The 19,983-nt window shown below is 35.4% G+C and overlaps 1 protein-coding gene across 1 annotated transcript in view; it reads left to right on the top strand.

Moving 5' to 3' along the window:
* Positions 1–19,983, top strand: part of STK3 (serine/threonine kinase 3) — a 291,291-nt gene that overhangs the window by 32,298 nt on the left and 239,010 nt on the right. Inside the window, 2 exon segments of the mRNA XM_047088960.1 lie at positions 2,978–3,058; positions 11,729–11,857. Coding sequence (XP_046944916.1) covers positions 2,978–3,058; positions 11,729–11,857 — 210 coding nt within the window.

The following is a 19,983-nucleotide window of genomic DNA, read 5'->3' on the forward strand; positions in this document are numbered from 1 at the left end:
GCAGTCCGTGAGTTCGAGCCCCGCGTCAGGCTCTGGGCTGATGGCTCGGAGCCTGGAGCCTGTTTCCGATTCTGTGTCTCCCTCTCTCTCTGCCCCTCCCCCGTTCATGCTCTGTCTCTCTCTGTCCCAAAAATTAATAAACGTTGAAAAAAAATTTTTTTAAAAATAAAATAAAAAAAAAAAAAAGAAAGGATATTGAATTTTGCTAAATACTTTCTCTGCATCACTGGAGATGATCATGTGATTTTTGCACTTAATTTTAAACAAATGATTGCATTTCATTTGTTGAACCATTATTACATTACAGGTGTAAATTCCACTTGTTCATGGTGTATAATTCTTTTAATGTGCTGTGAATTTGGTTTGCTAGTATTTTGTTGAGGATTTTTGTATCAGTATTTAAGGATATTGGTCTGTAGTTTTCATGCTGTATCTTTATGTGGTTTTGGTTCATAGTAATGCTGGCCTTTCAGAATAAATTTGGAAGTATTCTTTACTCTTTAGTTTTTTGGAAGAGTTTGAGGAGTGTTGGTGTTAATTCTTCCTTAGATGTTTGATAGAATTCTCCAGTGAAGCCCTTTAGTCCTGGGCTTTTCTTTGTTGAGAGATTTTTTATTACTCCTTCAATCTCCTTAGTATTTACACATGTACTGAGAATATTTATTGTTTCAGGATTCAATCTTGATAGATTGTGTATTTCTAAGAATTTAGCCATTTCTTCTACATTATCTGATTTGTTGGTGTATAATTATTCATAGTATTTTCCTATAATTGTTTTTATTTCTGTGAGCATGAGTTTTGATGTCCCCTCTTTCATTTCTAATATTGGTTGTTTGAGTCTTCTCTCTCTCTCCCTATCCCTCCCTCTCTCTCTTTCTCTCTCTCTCTTTTAAGTCTAGCTTTGTTTGTCTAGGGTTTATTAATTTTGTTGGTCTTTTCAAAAAACAAACTTTGGGTTTTTGTCTTGGTCTGTTTAGGCTGCTACAAATACCACAGACCAGGTAGCTTATAAACAACAAATTTGTTTCTCATAGTTCTGGAAGCTTGGAAGTCCAAGATCAAGGTGCCAGAATGGTCACATTCAGGTGAAAGCTTGCTTTCTTTTTCATAGTGAGCACCTTTGTGTGTCCTAAAATGGAGGAAGGGATCTGAAGCAGACACAGAGCCTGATGTGGGACTCGAACTGTGAGATTGTGACCTGGGCCTGATTCTGATTATCCTTTGATAATGTTTTGATTACCATTTCAATATTGTTACTACTAATTGGTCTGTTCAGATTTTCTATATGGGAAGTGATAGTTTTTAAAAAAGAGTTCCTTAACATGGTTTACAAAGCTTTTTTAAAATTTGACTTTGCTTGGGACGCCTGGGTGGCGCAGTCGGTTAAGCGTCCGACTTCAGCCAGGTCACGATCTCGCCGTCCGGGAGTTCGAGCCCCGCGTCGGGCTCTGGGCTGATGGCTCAGAGCCTGGAGCCTGTTTCCGATTCTGTGTCTCCCTCTCTCTCTGCCCCTCCCCCGTTCATGCTCTGTCTCTCTCTGTCCCAAAAATAAAATAAAAACGTTGAAAAAAAAATTGAAAAAAAAAATTTGACTTTGCTTACCTCTACATCCTGTTCACTTTTTCTTTATTCATACTGAATTATTTTAGTTCTTCATACATGACATTTCATTCATACTGAATTAACTTTGTTCCATCAAATTCGCCATGCATAATCCTTCTCACCTCTTGTTTCCAGATATCTGCATATGCCATACATATAGATGATTTTTAAAGAAGGCAAAACAAAACAAGAACACATTTCATTATGGCAATGTGGAAGTCATATAGAGTAGAAAACTAAAACCTCATAAGTGAAGTCAAAATACAATTGAAAATATTTGAAACCTAAACAAAGGCAAGTTTACCTTGTATATAGATAAGAAAAAGACCAAAAAACTTGAAGAGAAATGAACAAAGGAAATGAATAGATGGTCTAGTTTCATAATGATGTTAAAAGATACTCAGTTTCACTCAGAGTAAGAGAAATACAAATTAAATCTATTCTGAGTGACACGTTTTCAGCTAACATATTGACTGAAATCCAGATATGTAGTTAAGTACTTTGTTGGTGAAATTGTGGGGGAAGAGTCTCTCTCATGTATTAGTGGTAGGATAATAAATTGGTGCAAGCTCCCTGGAGGGCAGTTTGCTAGTATCTATCACTATACGCATATATTTATATAACATACAGTTATAGTAGATAAAACGTAAAATGTAATCAATAACCTTAGTAATTGCTATGTAGTTGTTACTATAGTGATTATATTGTATTATTTGTTATCAAATATGATTATGCTTATAGTACATATACTTGTTCAATACATATACTTCTATATTTTTGTGTGTGTGTATGTATGTGTATATGTATTCTCTGGATCTTGGAGTTTCACTTCTGGGAATTTATCCTACAGATGCACTGGAACATGTGTGAACTGACTTATGTATACATTTATCCAGTGCAGTGTTGTTTATAATAGCAAAAGGAAACCTAGATGTTCATAAAAAAGTGATTTGTAAGAGATGCTACATCTTTGCAATAGTGTAGGATGTAAATGTAAAAAAGAATGAATGGGGATGCTTTCTATGTACTTGTGTTGTAGATTCTCCAATATAGGCTACATGTTGTTAAATGAAAACAGCAAAGTTATAACAGTGTGGGTAGAAAGAGTGTGTATAAAATGCTATCTTATGTGTTAAAAAGGGTGAGAAGTAAAAATATATATTCATATTTGTATAAAGATTACATAACAAGCTAATAAAAGTAGTCATTTGAGGTGTTCTGGGAAGATTAGGAATAGGGATGAAACGAGACTATTTGCCTTATGTTTTTTATATTGTTTTATTTTTGAACTATCTGAATAGATTACCTCTTAAAAATGAAATTAAAAATTTTATAGAAAGTCTTAAAATATTTCTCTCTCTCTTTTTTTCATCAGTAAGCTAAAAAAGCTGAGTGAAGACAGTCTGACTAAGCAGCCTGAAGAAGTTTTTGATGTATTAGAGAAACTTGGAGAAGGGTAAGTACAAAAAATATGAAAGTAGCATTAGGTAATGACAGAAAATTATAAATTACTATATAATATTAATCTTTCACTAGAGTATATTTTATTGAATAGAAGTAGTATAGAGAGAACACACTTCAACATAATAAAGGCCATGTATGACACGCCCACGGCATACATCATACTCAGTGGTGAAAAACTAAAAGCTTTTCTTCTAAGATCAGGTGCAAGACATGGATGAACACTCTCACCACTTTTATTTAACACGGTACAGGAAGTCCTAGCGAGAGCAATTAGGAAAGAAAAAGAAATAAAAATATCCAAATGAAATAGGAAGAGATAAAATTGTTTCTATTTGCAGATGACATGATATTATATAGAAAAACTCAGAGTCCACCCAAAATTTGTTAGAATTAATAAAATGATTATAAATGAATTATATCAGAAAGAAGGAAACACCTAGGAAAAATTTAACCAAGGAGGTGAAAGATCTGTTTATTGAAAGCTGTAATACATTGATGAAAGAAATTGAAGACAAAAAGATATTTTGTGCTCATAGATCGGGAGAATTCATATTGTTAAAATGTTCATACTACCCAAAGCAATCCACAGATTCATTGCAGTCCCTAACAAAATACCAACGGTATTTTTCACAGAAATAGAACAAACTGTTGTACAATTTGTTTGGAACTACAGAAAACCCTGAATAGCTAAAGCAATTATGAGAATAAAGAATTAATCTGGAGGCATCATGCTCCCTGATTTCAAACAATATTACAAAACTGTTGTAATCAGGGGTGCCTTGGTGGCTCTGTTGTTTAAGTGTCCAACTTCGGCTCAGGCCGTGATCTCATGGATTGTGAGTTTGAGCCCTGCATCAGGCTGTCTGCTGTCAGCACAGAGCTTGCTTTGGATCCTCTGTGCCCCTCTCTCTGCCTCTCCCCTGCTTGCATGCTCTGTCTCTCTCAAAAGTAAATAAACATTAAAAAAAAAACCTGTAGTAATAAAAATATTATGGTATTGGTATAAAAACAGTTACATAGTTTAATGAAGCAATATAGAGAACTCAGAAACAAACCCATGCATATATAATCAGTTAATTTATAACAAAGGAGCCAAGAATATACAATGGGGAAAGGAGAATTTCTTTAATAAATGATGTTGGAAAACTGGACACCCACATGCAAAAGAATGAAACTGGGCTTCTGTCTTATACTCAAAAATCAACTCAAAATGGATTAAAGACTTGAATGTAAAACCTGAAACTTAAACTCCTAGAAGAAAACATGGGCAGTAAACTCTTTGACGTTGGTCTTGACATGACATTTTGGATTTGACACCCAAAGAAAAGGTAACAGAGGCAAAAATGAAACAAGTAAGTGGGACTATGTCAAACTAAAAAATGTCTGCAGTGGAAGGAAACCATTAATAAAATGAAAAAGCAACCTGTAGAATTGGAGAAAATATTTGCAAGTAATATATCTGATAAGGGGTTAATATCCAAAACATATAAAGAACTCATACATCTTAATAGCAAAAAACCCAAACATTTTAATTAAAAAATGGATAGAGGATCTGAATAGATGTTTTTCCAAAGAAGACATCCGGATGGTCAGCAGGTGCAAGAAAAGATGCTCAACATCATTAATCATCAGGGAAATGTAAATCATAACCACAATGAGCTATCACCTCACACTTGTTAAAATGGCTCTTACCAAAAAGACAAGAAATAACAAGTATTGGTGAGAATGTGGGGAACAGGGAACTGCTGTGCCCTGTTGGTGGGAATGAACATTGGTGCAGCCACTATAGAAAACAATATAGACGTTCTTCAAAATATTAAAAATAGAACTACCGTATGATCCAGCAGTCTCTCTTCTGGGTATATGTATGTGAAGGAAGCAAAATCATCATCTTGAAGAGATACCTGCATCTTCATGTTCAATGCACCGTTATTTACAACAGCCAAGACATAGAAACAATGTAAGTGTCCCATTGATGGTTGTATGGGCAAAGAAAATATGGTATATACAGATGGGTAAAGAAAATGTGGTACATATGGATGGTCCCCAATTTACCTGGTTTGACTTATGATGGTGCAAAAGTGATATGCATTCAGTAGAAACCATATATCAAATTTTGAATTTTGATCTTTTCCTGGGCTAATGATATGTAGTATCATAACCTTTCTTATGTTGGTAGGCGGCAGAAGTAAGCCACAATTCTTATTCAGCCCTGCAGTCATGAAGGTAAACAATTAATACACTTACAACCATTTTGTACTCATACCACCATTCTGTTTTTTACTTACAGCGTAGTATTCAACAAATTACATGAGATATTCAACACTTTATTACAAAACGAGCTTTGTGTTAGATGATTTTGCCCAACTGTAGGTTAACGTAAGTGTTCTGAGCACATTTAGGATAGGTTAGGCTAAGCTGTGATGTCTGGTAGGTTAAACATATTAAATGCATTTTCGTCTTAAGATATTTTGAACTTACCATGGATTTATCAGGACATAGCTGCTGTATAAGTCAAGGAAGATTCATATATATAATGGAATATTATATTATTCGGTCATAAAGAGGACATTATGCTAAGTGAAATAAGTCAGAGAGAGAGAAATACTGTATGATCTCACTTATATGTGGAATCTAAAAAGCCAAGCTCATAGAAACAGAGAACAAATTGGTGGTTTCCAGAGAGAGGATAACGGGGAGTGGGAGAAATGGGTGAAGGGGGTCAAAAGGTACAAACTTCTAGTTATAAGATAAATAAGTTCCAAGGATGTACATATATAGCATGGTGATTAGTTAACAATGCTATATTAAAGATTTCAGTGTTGCTAAGAGAGTAGATCTTAAAAGTTCTCATCATAAGAAAAAACTTTTTTCTGACTCTGTGAGCTGTTAGGTGTCAACTAAACTTGTAATCATTTTGTAGTATATACATACATTAAATCATTATGTTGTACACCTTAAACTACTACAATATTATATATGTCAGATATATCTCAATAAAAGTGGAAAGAAAAAAATAGTAGTAGTAATTAAAATTAATATACTTTGTAGCAGTCAATATGAATTTGAAAATACTGGATTGTGCTAAATCTAGTAATTGTGTTTTTCAGAGAAGTAGGATACACACACACACACACACACACACGTATGCATACATACATATATATATATAAGAAAGGCAAGAAATGTGCCATAAAGTGACTCACAAGGTTTGTTAATTTGTTCTGTCTGGTGTTCTTATTAATAAGCTTGAAAGATTTTGACTTTGTTAGGCAAGTGAACATAAGACCATCTTTCAGGATGTTGGGACTCATTTTACTTGGGAAAAATGAGTAATAGATTGTAAATAGAGTGTCTCAGTGAGACAGAGGAATAGTTAATATGATTTAAAATAATAGTAGAGAAATGTTTCAATTTTAGCACATTGGGACATTTAATGAAATGGCAGAGTATAAAAGAACTTTCAAAATGATGAAAGGCATAAAACAATTAAAATGGTGTAAACCAGTGAGAGCGAGGAAAAGGAAACAGAGGAAACAAAAATGTAAAATAATAAGCTAAATGTAAGTTGGAAGGAATAAAATGAAATATATTTTTCACTAAATGTCAGTTATCCCATTAAAAGACAAACTAGTAGGGTCAATTAAAATGCAAAAATCTAGGAATATGCTATTTATAAGAGGCCTGTAGGGTAGAAATATAGGGATAGTTCCTATTAGAGATGCCGATAAGAAAGAGATAATCCTACAAATAAAAATAAAAAGAAATAGGAGTGGCAATATTTTTATCAGGTAAATTAGTTAAAGTTAAAAGATCTCAAGTGAATAAAGAGGGGTTAATATCCAAATAAAGAATAATGAGGGACTTAAGGTAGTGGCATATAAGACAATTTATATGAAACGTATATGTGTCAGTCACTATGACAGTTAAATTTGTGAAGGAAAGCTGTTAGAAACGTCAGGGGAGTCTCATAAAAGTATATTCAGATGGGAGATTTTCATAAATCTCTTTAAGAATTGGACAAGAGTAATAGAAAAAAAGACATAGAGGATCTAAATATTGTAATCAACAAACTTGATTATATTTATAAATATACAGTGTATATCTGTGCTTGTATTACAACATATATTTTGGCATTCCTCCTTTTTTTGGTATGTTCATAAAGCATTGATTAAAAAACTAACACATTTTAAAAAAAGATTTTGTATGTCTCACTGTTGATTATAGTTTGTTAAAATTAGAAAGAAATAATTACAATATGATAAAACCCATACTTGTTGGAATTTAGTACACATAGTCTGAGGTAACCTATAGATTAAAGAGGAAACTATGAATTATTTAGAAAATGAAAAAGAGAACAAATCATACCAATATCTGTGGAATCCAGAGAAGCTGTAATTAGGGGAAAACATTTAGTTTTAAATTCCTTCATTACTAACAAAGAAATACCAAAAGAAAAGAACTTAGTGCTTACACGGTGAACTTAGAAAAATAATAAAATGTACCCAAAAAATTAGGAAGAGAGAATTCCTAAAAGAAAAAGCTGAAATTAATGAAATAGAAAATAAAATTTAGAAATGATTAATACAAAAACTATTAGAGCAGATCAATAAAATAGTTAAACCTCTTCTGACTTTGACTAAAGAAAGAAGAGCAAAATGATAAAAAATTTGGAATAAGAAAGAAGTTACAACCAAAGATAGAGAAACGGTTTGAAGAATTTAGAGGCCACTATATGTTGCTCTAATGACAACTCATTTGAAAATCCAAAAGTAGATGTTTTCATAATGTAAATTCTATAAATTTCATAATAAAATATAAATATATAATAATATAAATTGATCCTCAAAAAAGTAAATCTTAAATAGATCATTTACCATGGAAAAGATGGAAAGATAGATCTCTGTTAATTAAAAAAGATACCAGCTCATAGCACTGGTATTCACAAGAGCCAAATGTGGAAATGTTTATCAACTGGTGAATGGATAAAATGTGATATATCTGTACAATGGAATATTATTTAGCCATTAAAAGGAATGACGTACTGATACATGCTACAGTAGGATAAACCTTGAAAATATTCTATTTAGTGAAAGAAGCCAGATACAAAAGCCATATATTACATGATTCCATTTATATGAAGAATCCAGAATAGATAAGTCCAGAGACCAGAAAGGAGATTCCAAATGATTTGGTGCTAGACAGAAGTAATGATGATAAAACATTGAGAATGCACTAAATGCCACTGAATCGTACACTTAAAAGTGTTGAAAATGGTGTATTTTATGTTATATGCATTTTACTAAAAAAAAAAAAAAAGCTAAGTCTTTAAAGGGCACATAACTGCAGTTATTTTTATGAAGCCAGCATAATTTTAATATCCAAACTTAAATGTATAAAAAAAAAAAGAAAATTCAGCCTTACTTTGCTACCCATTATGATTTTCATGCCTGCTTTGTCTCTGGTAGAAAGATTTTACTAGTTCTTTTCACTTCTTTATGGATCCTATCTCTCATTAAAATTAGGGAGCCCATTTCACTGTTGGCATCTCTGTTATCGCTGACCTGCACTATAGCGATTCCAAGGATGCTAGTAAGGGGAGTATCTTCTGGACCCTCTCAGTGAGCATAGTAGGAGTTTGGTGAAAAAGTCAAATATAATATATCCATTCCAGTATCTTATCTACTTGAACCTTTGGTCTCCTTTCTCTAATGTATACTGAGGATCTCTGGCATTTCTCTGTTGGCCACTTTAGAGTCCAAGTTTCAGTTAACTAGCTGAGCATACTGTTGGGAACATACTCCTAACTGTTTGAGATAACACTGGGTCTGGAATTTCTGGTCTTGTATCCATATCTGTGAATTCCTTTCTCCCTAGAAATCTTGGAATCTATTCCCACACATATTCTTTAGAATTCTGATAAAAACTGACAATAATCTTAAAACTTTTTTGGTATGAAAAAGCAAGGTGCTGTTGCATCAGATTTTATATTCATCCCTCTGGTGTCTGGGGATTTGAGTGTAGTTATAGGACTGGAAGCAATGAGAGGTGATGGAGGAGGATGTACATTCCCCTGAAAAGTGACTGCCTCAGGTGAGGTCATTATGGCGTCTTTAGGCATTGTGAGGCTCCCCTTCTCCCACTGGGGAATAGGGTTGCTTTTGTTGGCAAGGGAGGCTTGGTAGGTTTGGGGGGTTCAAGGTACTCAGATTAATAAATGTCTACTTCAATGTCTCATTACCAACTCACTGGATACCTCTCTTTATAGTAAAAGTCTAACTTTAACAGAATAGACCTGGTGATGTTGTGAATTTAGTTTGCAATGTAATTCAGCTTCTAGCATAGATTGGACCTTGAGTTTATTTTCAGAAGTCTCAGCCCTGTGCCTATAAGAATTAAAAAAATTCTTTTGGGGCATTCACAAGTTTTCTGGTTCTCAGTCTTGAGCTGGAAATTTAAGCTCTGAGCTTGTCATATTTGTTATGTAACTTTTCCAATGTAGATCTGTTCTATAGTATGTTTCCAATATAGCCTGTTCTGTAGTATTTGTACTCTTATTTTCATCGTAACGTTCTAATGATACAGGTACTCGGTCTTCTAAAGCTTTACTTACTCTTTAGGCAACTAAGGGTAATAATTTAAATAATTGTTTTGCCACTGAATGCCATAGACTGTCAGTATTCTATTTGTACTTGCATTGAAGTCATTACTGTCTTCAGATCTAAGAAAGAACTAATTCAAGCTTCTTTAAGATCTTTCCCTTGGAACCACTTCCTATGCCAAAAACTATTGGTAGCAGGGTTTGATCAGGAAAAGAAAAGCTCCTTGATGTACTCTGGTTATAGAGAGTTTATTATAAAATTAGGAGCTCAAATGACTTGTTGAAGGGCCGCAGATATAGAGGTCATCAAATCTGCTAATGAAGGTCAGAGAAGCCAACACTATACATCTCTGCCTGAAACACTGAAATGAGTGTTTCTTAAAAGCTCACTGGGAATCTACTGGAATCCTTAAGAATCTTTGAGAAGCTCCCGCCAACTCTCTTATTCTGTAGCAACATGTATTGGTCATCAAAAACTCAGCAGGAAGCCACTGTATATGTCATATTTGTCAGTGCATCTGCTCCAACTACATCTGGAGAATGATGGTTTCTCCTCACCTTTTTGCCGTTCAGATTTCGTGCATATTCTTCTCATTGTCAGGCTGTTAACTAGGTTCCATTCAAGGAAAGGAATTCTGGGAAATGTGGTTCCCAGCTTCTCTTTTGCAGTAATGAGACTTTAGAAGAGAGTGATGGTGTTCATTCGCAGTAGATAACCCATCACTGAATTCTGTATTGGCTTTTGAGGGAATATATATATATATATATATATGCACACATGCATGTTTATATACATATATATGTATACATACATATATGATGTTTAAGGGGGGAGGTATATATGCGTGTGTGTGTGTATTTTTACGTGCATAAATTAGGACTACATACACACAAAGGTGTCTTTGAGTATCAAATTAAAGAAATTACTTCGGAAAGCTTAAAGAAATAGAGGATAGGAATAAAATTCATTTTATTAGGGTAGCTGGTTTATCACTTATTTTTCACTTACTTTAAAAGATTATAAATTGGAAAGTGATTCTGCATAGCTTTCTAATACTAGGAAATGTGCCATGTCTTTCAATGACTTGCTCTTCTTTCTCCTCTGCAGAAATGATTCAGTGGGAAGAGTATGGTCTTTGGAATCATTATATGTTTAAATTCTTTGTTAAATTATATGTTTAAATTTAGTATCTGAGTCTCTGTTCCCTCATTTATAAAATGTTGGTGGTAGTATTTTACCTCACAGTTGAGAGGGTCGAATTCGATAATGCATGTAAAACACTAATCCTAGTACCTGGCTTACTGTAAGAAAAGAAAGTGGTAGCAATGTTTACTTTGTCTTCTAATTCATACCAGAGTACACATGGCTTCCCTCTCTCGTTGTTTTGCACTTTAAAACACATAAATATTTAATTGGCAAAGTTTCAAGGGTTGTAGCAGAGATGATTTTTGGGCAGGGGACCATTAGATCCTATTACTTCTTTGATTTACCTGTAAGTGTGTGGTCTTGCTCTTTGAGGAGGAGGAGGAGCATTTGAGGAGACCTTGGGTGTATGACAAAGGGAAAACCAGATTCCTTGCTTCTCTAACTTTGGTAATAATGTAGTCCTCAGCTGAGGGTTTCATTTTGCTTTTATTCGGTCTGAACAGGCATGGGGCTTTGATATTTTGGGGATGATTATGCTTAAGGTGAGATAGGCCTTTTCCCCTAACTTGAGACTTTGGCTGTTTTTGTTCTATATTTCATTCTTTTAATTTTCATTTATATCTTCTTAATGCTGCATTTGTTTGAGTTGACAAACCGTAAGTCTACTTCTTTCATTCATAAGGAAAAAAGCAAATCTTTATATATGAACTTGATGATTTTAGTAGATTTTAAGTATATAATTGAAGCATTAAAGCTAAGGTATAATTCACTTTTCTTATTTGTTTACTTTGAGTTATCACCGTTAAATAGTGTTTTAAACCAGAAAAAACTACATGCAAAAACTCATAGTAGACTTTTTCTCTAATACCTATGATATTTGAAAGGAAAAAAATAAACATCTTGGTTTCTTTTAGGTCTTACGGAAGTGTATTTAAAGCAATACATAAGGAATCTGGTCAGGTTGTGGCAATTAAACAAGTACCTGTTGAGTCGGATCTTCAGGAAATAATCAAAGAAATTTCCATAATGCAACAATGTGACAGGTATGAAGAGATTTTATTTCTTTATTTACCTTCATTCTGATGAGTTTTGCTAATAATATGTAAGAAAATGTATTCTTTGGGCATCTGGTTAGCTTTCTGACTTTCCATCTGAAGTGAGACTAATCCTTCAAGGACGATAAGGATAGTTTCGTGGTGTTGTCTTTAGGACTTACAGTTCTAAGGGGGAAATAATCTTATAAAGCAACATATGGTGGCAGAAAATACTTAAGCCATTTTCTTATTTTCAGGGCAAATTATGGGTGAAAATTATTTTTTAATGTGAAGGGGGATCATTTAACAGTCTTTTTTATATAATTGTTTTTACTAATTAAAAACAGCCATGTTTTATGTAACTCTAATTCATTCAACAAACATTTACTGAGCATTGCTGGTGGGCCAGCTGCTACTATGCCAGAGTCCAGAAATACCAAAAGAACTAAACTATTGCTTTTCTTCTTGAGGGGCTAGTGATCTAGTTGGGAAGACAGATACTTATATAAATAGCTATATAATACAGCACAGTCCCTGTACTCCCCGGTGCATGGGGTGATGTCAGAGCAAGGAGGCAGGGTACCTTAACTCCCAGCCAGCAGTTATGAAGTCTGGCATGCTGAGGAAGAGTTAATTAAAATTGTGGAGAAATGGAGGGCTGAGAGAGAGTAAAGAGAATTATAGGTAGACAGGTGAAAATCAGCTCACTGGTATGTGCTGTTCCGACAAGGTTTAGAATTACCGGAGTGGAAGGCACGAGACAGAGATTGGTGTGAAATGGGATAGGGAAATGGAGCTGACTGTGAAGTGTCTTATGTGCCCTGTTAAGTAGTTTGGTCAGAAACGCAGAGTTTATGAATTAGGACTATGTTTAGCCTATAGTTACTTAGTTAAAGAGGGATTTCATTACTCTCCCTTTACAGTGGTCTCCAGGTAGGGTTGGTATAGCAGCATAAAGTAACCACAGTCTCAGACTCAGACTTTTTTTCTTATACTGTGCTATCCTTATTACGTGGCTTGTGTCCTCATGCTTATTATCTTGTGGTTCGAAGAGGGCTGCTCTTGCTCCAGCCTTATGTTTATGTTCCAGTAGAAGAAAAAAGGGAAAAGGCAGGAAAGAGCTTTCCCAGAAACCCTCAACTTATGTTTTAATCATCAAAATTGATGGAGCCACACGGTATATTACAGCTGATGACTCAGGAGAATCTGGACACGTTGTCACCTCTAATCCGATCAGGGCCCAATATATTAGTAAGAGGTCTATGAAAAACTTTCTCTTCCAAAAGTGTATAAGGTCCATATATTATAAGCCCTTTGGCTAATGAGGTGACTGAATAATCATAGAAGAACCTTGTTGCTTGAGTCTGTTCAGTTTTGCTTTTCTTTATTGTGTACTATATATTTAGATTATATATTTTCCATAAAGGCTGTATAACTGGAAATTCAAGTGGTTATAGAAAAAAATACATTCCTCAGCTCCCAGATCAAAATATGTGATTCAGAGTTTTCCCACACCTTACTATTAATCTGGTAATTTGATAAGAATATGGTTACCACAGTTTGTTGTAGAAAAGAAAGATTGAGCATAGAATAGTGTTGGGCCTATCAGGGGCTTAATACTTGCATGTTGCTATTACTACTTTATTCTTATGATTAAGTGTAGTTTAGGGACTGCTGTTATCCTTTAGAGATTTTAACTTGAGTGTGCTCTAGGAAAGGCAGGGTTGCAAATATTACCTATCATACACATCTTCCTCTAATCTTTGCGCATCTTAGGACCAATCTGCTCTTGCTCACATTTCTTTCTCAGCTACCTGTTTGTTTCTTTTGCTTTCAGTTTTCACTCTTTCAACCCATTTTCTACCCTAAAACTGGAGTGATCTTTCTAAAATGCAAATCTAATTAAGCCATTCCTTGTTTAAAACCTTAAATGCTTTCCCATTGCCTGGATAGATCCAACCTCCTAAGCATGGCATATAAAGTCCTTTATAATTGTGCCTGTGCTTCCAGTCTTCTGTCTTACCTGAGTTTCTCTTTTAAGCACACTTTTACTTGCATTCTCTGTCACCTGACTCTTAAATTCTGTGATTTTGGGAGTATGTCTTAGTAAGTGCCCTGGATCTTGCCACACAGTGGTTACTCAAATACGGGAATTACTGATTCTAGTCTGGGCGACTCAACTGGAGAATACCCAGAAGGAACTTCGCATTTAACATTCTTAGACCAAATTTTTAATTATTGCAGAGAAGCCTCTGCAGTTCCTGTTCTGTTAATGGCATCATCACCTACTTAGTCTCCCAACAACAAAATTGAGAGTCATCTTTGTTTCTTTTTCTGATACTTCTGAGGGCACTATCTTATAGATTCTCTTTCTGAAATGTCTTCACTATCTTTATCCTTCTCTTCTTTTCCTGAGAGGGACTCATATTACCACACGTTACAATGCCTAGCACTACTGTACTTTTTGTTGAGTGAATGTGAATGGATACGGTATGAATAAGGAATATGGAAGAGTGTTGTAGGTTGAGGGAACCCTAGGGAAATCTGGTCCTTTGTCATTATATATTTTCAACTACTCAGGAGAGAGAAGAGTAAAGAATAAAAGGGGAAAGAAATGTGAATAAAGTTCTAGAAATTTTGTACCACTTTATAGCAGAATGTCTTGTACATGGTAGGGATGTCTCAAATATTTGTTGACTGAAATATGGTGGAACAATTACTGGTAAAAAATAGTTCATGCCTTTTGGATTTTACTTTCAGATTCACTGTTCACATGAAATAGTGAAGAATCAGAAAAATTAGTGGGTTAAAAGATCCTAAAAATACTAAAAGATAGGACAAGTAAAAAAAAAAAACCAGGAAATGACAGGGCAAGCATTACATTTTAGCTACTAATTACTAGTGTTAATTTAGATGTGGTATCAGGAAACTAACATACAAATGATTTGTAAGAGAACAGTACAAATTGAAAAATTCCCACTTAGAGAAAATGAGATTTGCATTTTTGAAATTAAAATAAGGTCTATTCAGCTATATGAACATTTGGCAAATTGTCTATAAAAAGAGACCAGAGGGTGTTTAAATTTTTTGTTCATTTTAGTGAATATTAAACATGTGTTTAATACTGCATTTTGGCATAAATATTTGAGGGAGCCCATCTACATTGTTTATTACAGAATCTTTTGTGTCTAGTCCAGTGCTTGGCACAGAGTAGACGTTTAATAAATATTTGTTGAATATATAAATCATAGAATGTTAATGTTAGGCTAGATCTCTGTAGGGTCTATTAATTTAGAGTTTTGCAAATGTATTCTGCTCTAAGGAGGTGCGGGTGTTTTCCTCCAACAGTGAAGGATTGAGCAGAATGAGAAACTTCAGCCATTGCTTTTATCTTTTTTCTATATTGGGGCTCATTCTAAAATTTTATTTGAGGAAAAGACTCTTTGTGCTAAAGCATATTTTAGAACTTAAAAATTTTACATATACAGAAAATGGGACCTAGAGATTTTACATGAATTGTCCCAAATCACACAGCTAGTTAGTGACTGGGATGCCATAAGAACACACATTTGCTACTCTAGCCTGTGCTGAAGAAAGCAGGGTCTACAGAAAGATTCCAGCACTTCAGACTGAAGCACTCTCAAGGCATTGCTAGCGGTGGAGGCAGGAGCTGGTCAGTAATAGTTAGGAATACTGTGTGCTAGGTAATTTGGAGACAAGGGAACCACAGTTGATATGGCCCCTATATTCCTTGTCCTTACACTACTCATGGAACTTCTCCTGTGTAAACCAGGAGAAATGTGTTGTTACCACATGCATCAAGGCACACAATTATTCACTTATTTATGCACTCAACTAATATATATTGAGTACATACTGGTAAGGGGAGCCTTTATGCATTGCTCACAGGAGATACAACAATGAAGGAGTCTTAGACTTTAGAGGGACTTTCAGTTAGATGGGAGAGGCAGATGAATGGATGGACTGTTTTATACAGTGTGGTAAGAGCTGGGATGGGCTAATTATGGAAACTATGTAGGTCGGAATACATATCCAACACCTCACCATTGGAGATTCAGGGAAAGCTACTCCAGGGAGGTCATACCCAAACAGTGATTTAGAATTACTTAGATTTGGGAGGCAAAGAGGAGAGGCAATCCATGTGTTGGGAATAGCACATTTTTAGCTGGTCTGCTTAGAGGCTTCTACCAGAGTAGTCCCTCTCCTGCCTGTTCTATTTGCTGATGTTTCTGGGTAAAATTCCATTAAAATACTGTTAGTGAGGGCCTTCCCCCCCACAAAAAAGGTTTGAAAATCACCATACTGAAGGATTTGTGATGAATTTTGGCAATTTGTATTAGTTCATGTATATGTATATTCATTTTTGGGTGGGCCCAGAAATAAATTGCTGTGATTTAGATTTATATTGGAAACAGCTCAGTTTTCATAGGAGAGTATTCATATAGCCTTTGTAAAAACACTGTGTTACCCCTATTAAGTTTAGAGCACTGTTAAGATGGTAGAAGGATGTTAGTGAAACTTCTGTAATGAAAAATAGCCATTTCTTAGTATTTTAATTTTCACATGCTCATAATGGGAGGACTTTAGAAAATATTTGCAAAAGACTTACCTGTTAAGGTCTGTTATCAAAAAGGTACAAAGAATCCCTGAAACTTAACAAAAATATGAGCAACCCAAGTAAAAAATGGGCAAAAGGCCTTCATAGATACCTTACCAGGAAAGATATGCAGATGGCAAATAAGCATATGGAAAGGTGTTTCCCATCATACGTCATTGGAGAAATGCAAATTAAAATGAGATACCACTACACACCTATTAAAATGACCCAAATCTGGAACACTGACAACACCAAATAGTGGTGAGAATGTGGAGCAAAAGGAACTTCCATTCATTGATGGTAGCAATGCAAAATGGTATAGCCAGTTTAGAAGTCAGTTTGGCCATTTTCTTACAAAACTAAGCCTACTTTTAGCTATATGATCCAGCAATCATACTCCTTAATATTTATCCAAAGGAGTTGGAAACTTACGTTCACATAAAACCTGCACACGGATGTTTATTGCAGCTTTATTTATAATTAGCAAACACTTGGAAGCAACCAAGATGTCCTTCAGTAGGTGAATGCATAAATAAACTGTGTTACATCCAGGCAATGGAATATTTTTCAGCACTAAAAGGAAGTGATTTACTAAACTACGAAAAGACATAGAGAAAACTTAAATGCATATTACTAAGTGAAAGAAGCCAATTTGAAAAGTCTACATACTGTATGATTCTCACTTTATGACATTCTAGAAAAGACAAAACTAAGGAGGCAATAAAAAGATCAGTGGTTGCTAAGGGTTAGCAGGGTAGGAAGGGTGAATAGATGGAACACAGAGGATTTTTAGGGTAGTGAAACTACTATGTGAAAAGGAGACAGGAATGGAAAGAATATGGTCATTAGGCATGGGATGTGCCAAAAAAAAAAAAAGTTGGGGAAGATGGTACATAGTTTCATTGGGCTGAAGGTGTTCAATAGGGGAAGGGACATACATGAACAGGACAGGAGAATGAAGCGGTGAGGAGGTGGCACAGGAGAGAGGAGTAGAATATGGCTTATGATTGTCACCCCAGTAATCAAGGCATCGTGTTTCACCTTGCTTCCTGGTGTATGCAGTAATTTGACTTGCGTCTTCCTTGTCCCTCCACCCAATAGAATTTTTAAAGGCATATTTAACTATTTAGCAGTGGCAAGACTACACAGAGTTACTGGATTCTCATAAGTCCTATAAACCCATGCAGCATCCTTAGTCAAGGTTCTTAGGAATTATGGCTGAATTAAAATTTTGTGTGTTGCTTAAAATTAAATAGCGTAGAGCTAGTGTTTTGAAGGAAACTCTGCTTCCTCTAGCGTTTAAGAATCAATGTGTGGTTAAAAAACATGTTAAGAAATCTAAATAACTGTATAGTTTGTTACCTTGCTGGCTGAAATGAATAGTGACCCCTTTGACCCCTGACAGTCCTGCACAATGTAATCCTCTTTAAATTCTTGCATAAACTTCTTGAGGAGTTCTCCATTGCCTTGACTGCCTTTTTTAGTCACTGAAGTTTACTCCTTTGTCTCCCTAGCTCCTGCCATTAGGCCATCTATATTGTTTAGTAAACATTGATTATTTTAAAATGATACATAGGGGTGCCTGGGTGGATCAGTTGGTTAAGTGTTGGACTTCAGCTCAGGTCATGATCTCATGGTTCATAAGTTCAAGCCCTGAATCGGGCTCTGTGCTGACAGCTCAGAGCCTGGAGCCTGCTTCGGATTCTGTGTCTCCTTCTCTTTCTTCTCCAACCCCCCCTTCACGCTCTCTCTCTCTCTCTCTCTCTCTCTCTCTCAAAAATAAATGAATAAACTTAAAAAAAATAATAAAATGATACATGAATGAATGATGAATGAATTTAAATGAATGATGTCTATGTCAGTGGAAACAGACTGAGTTAGAAGTCACAGGTCTTGAACTCTTTGACCATATTAGTACCTGTGTATATAATTTTTTAAAATCACAGCGTTAAATTATAATCTTTTAAAAATAATTTTATTAAAAAATTTTTTTTACTGTTTATTTTTGAGAGAGTGTGAGCAGGGGAGGGGCAGAGAGAGAGGGAGACAGAGAATCCGAAGTAGGCCCTGCGCTGTCAGCGCAAAGCCCATCTCAGGGCTCGAACTCACAAACTCTGAGATCGTGATCTGAGCCAAATCAGATGCTCACCACACTGAGCCACCTAAATTTTAATCTTAATATGTCAGTCTTAAGCTTATGTTCAGTGTGCACAACATAGAAGAAAACCGGCTTACAGTCTCTTAGCTTGCCAGTCTATGCCATTATCAAATTGTGTTGAGTGTACCTTGACAATCTCATGAATTTGTTTTCTTTGCTTTTTCTTTTACTCTCCCTTCAATTCACCAACATCTCTTTTTAAAAATGTAGGTTTTATTATTGTTTAGGTGTGGTGAGACCAATGGATCAGGAGATAAATTGTTACAGACCCCAAGAGGAGGGAGCCTGCCGTGCAAGAGTGGGTGAGAAGGGGAGAAGAAGCTTATACAGGGAAGCACCAGGGTCAGATAGGAGGCAGAAGGAGAACATGGAAAACATGGGCAAGAGCCTTTATTGTGATTCTGTGGGAAGGAATGGATGAGGTGGGGTAAAGAGGTCTAGGATTGGTTGGTTTGAATGATTTCAATGAGTAATGATTTCACTGGGTGTAGGGCAGTCCCTACTTGTTTGGTACATGACTCTGGGTTGATGAAGTTAGGGGAATAGTGACCCTGGCGGTGGTTGAGGGTATGGACTCCAGATTGGTTTGATTGCATAGGAAAGGTATGCTCACAGGTGCTATTTCTAGGAATTAGCTAACCCTAAGAGGGACAGTGGAGGCCTTGTCAGCAGGTCCTTGTCAAAGCATCACAAATACAGAAAATAAGAAGATATGCTTATTATGATCTCATGCATACATAGATTAACATAATCTTCTAATTGGTCTACCTGTATCTGTTTTGCTTTCCTGTAATCTAGCTTTCATGCAGAAGCCAGAGAAATCTTACAAAATATAAATTAGATCATGTTATTGCTGTGCTTAAAATTCCTTCTCAGATCTCTTGCATATCTAATAAAGCCCTTATCTTGGTTTTGAGGCTCTTCATTATGAGGCTTCCTTCTCCATCTGCAATTATTGTGTTAAATCTTATTCTTCATTCTATTCTAGGTACACTGATCTTTTGATTCCCTGAGAATGATTTGCTCTTTTTCTCCTGAGGCCTTTGCACAGACAGTTCTTGGTGCCTGGATGTTCTTTATCTGGTTAACTTCCAGCCAACCTTTGAATCTTCCCTTAAATGTTATTCTTTTGGGGAGGCCTACATTAGGTCCCTTCTCTTAGCTTTTCTGTGATTATTCATTTGTTCACTTATTCAGTGCTTTTGTTTGTATTTGTATGTTTGTACCTGTAAAAAGAGAGATATTGAGGATAAAATGGAGAGCAAGCCAGATTGGCACCTAACCTCATAGAGCTTCTTTTTTTCTGGGAGAGGCAGGTAAAAGTCCCAAGTTAAGGGACTACCATGGTATATGGGTTTT

The sequence above is a fragment of the Lynx rufus genome, unplaced genomic scaffold (genome assembly GCF_022079265.1).
Source record: "Lynx rufus isolate CCGP_SWC_20201006 ecotype Redwood Valley unplaced genomic scaffold, mLynRuf1.p SCAF_26, whole genome shotgun sequence".
Classification (NCBI taxonomy): Eukaryota; Metazoa; Chordata; class Mammalia; order Carnivora; family Felidae; genus Lynx; species Lynx rufus.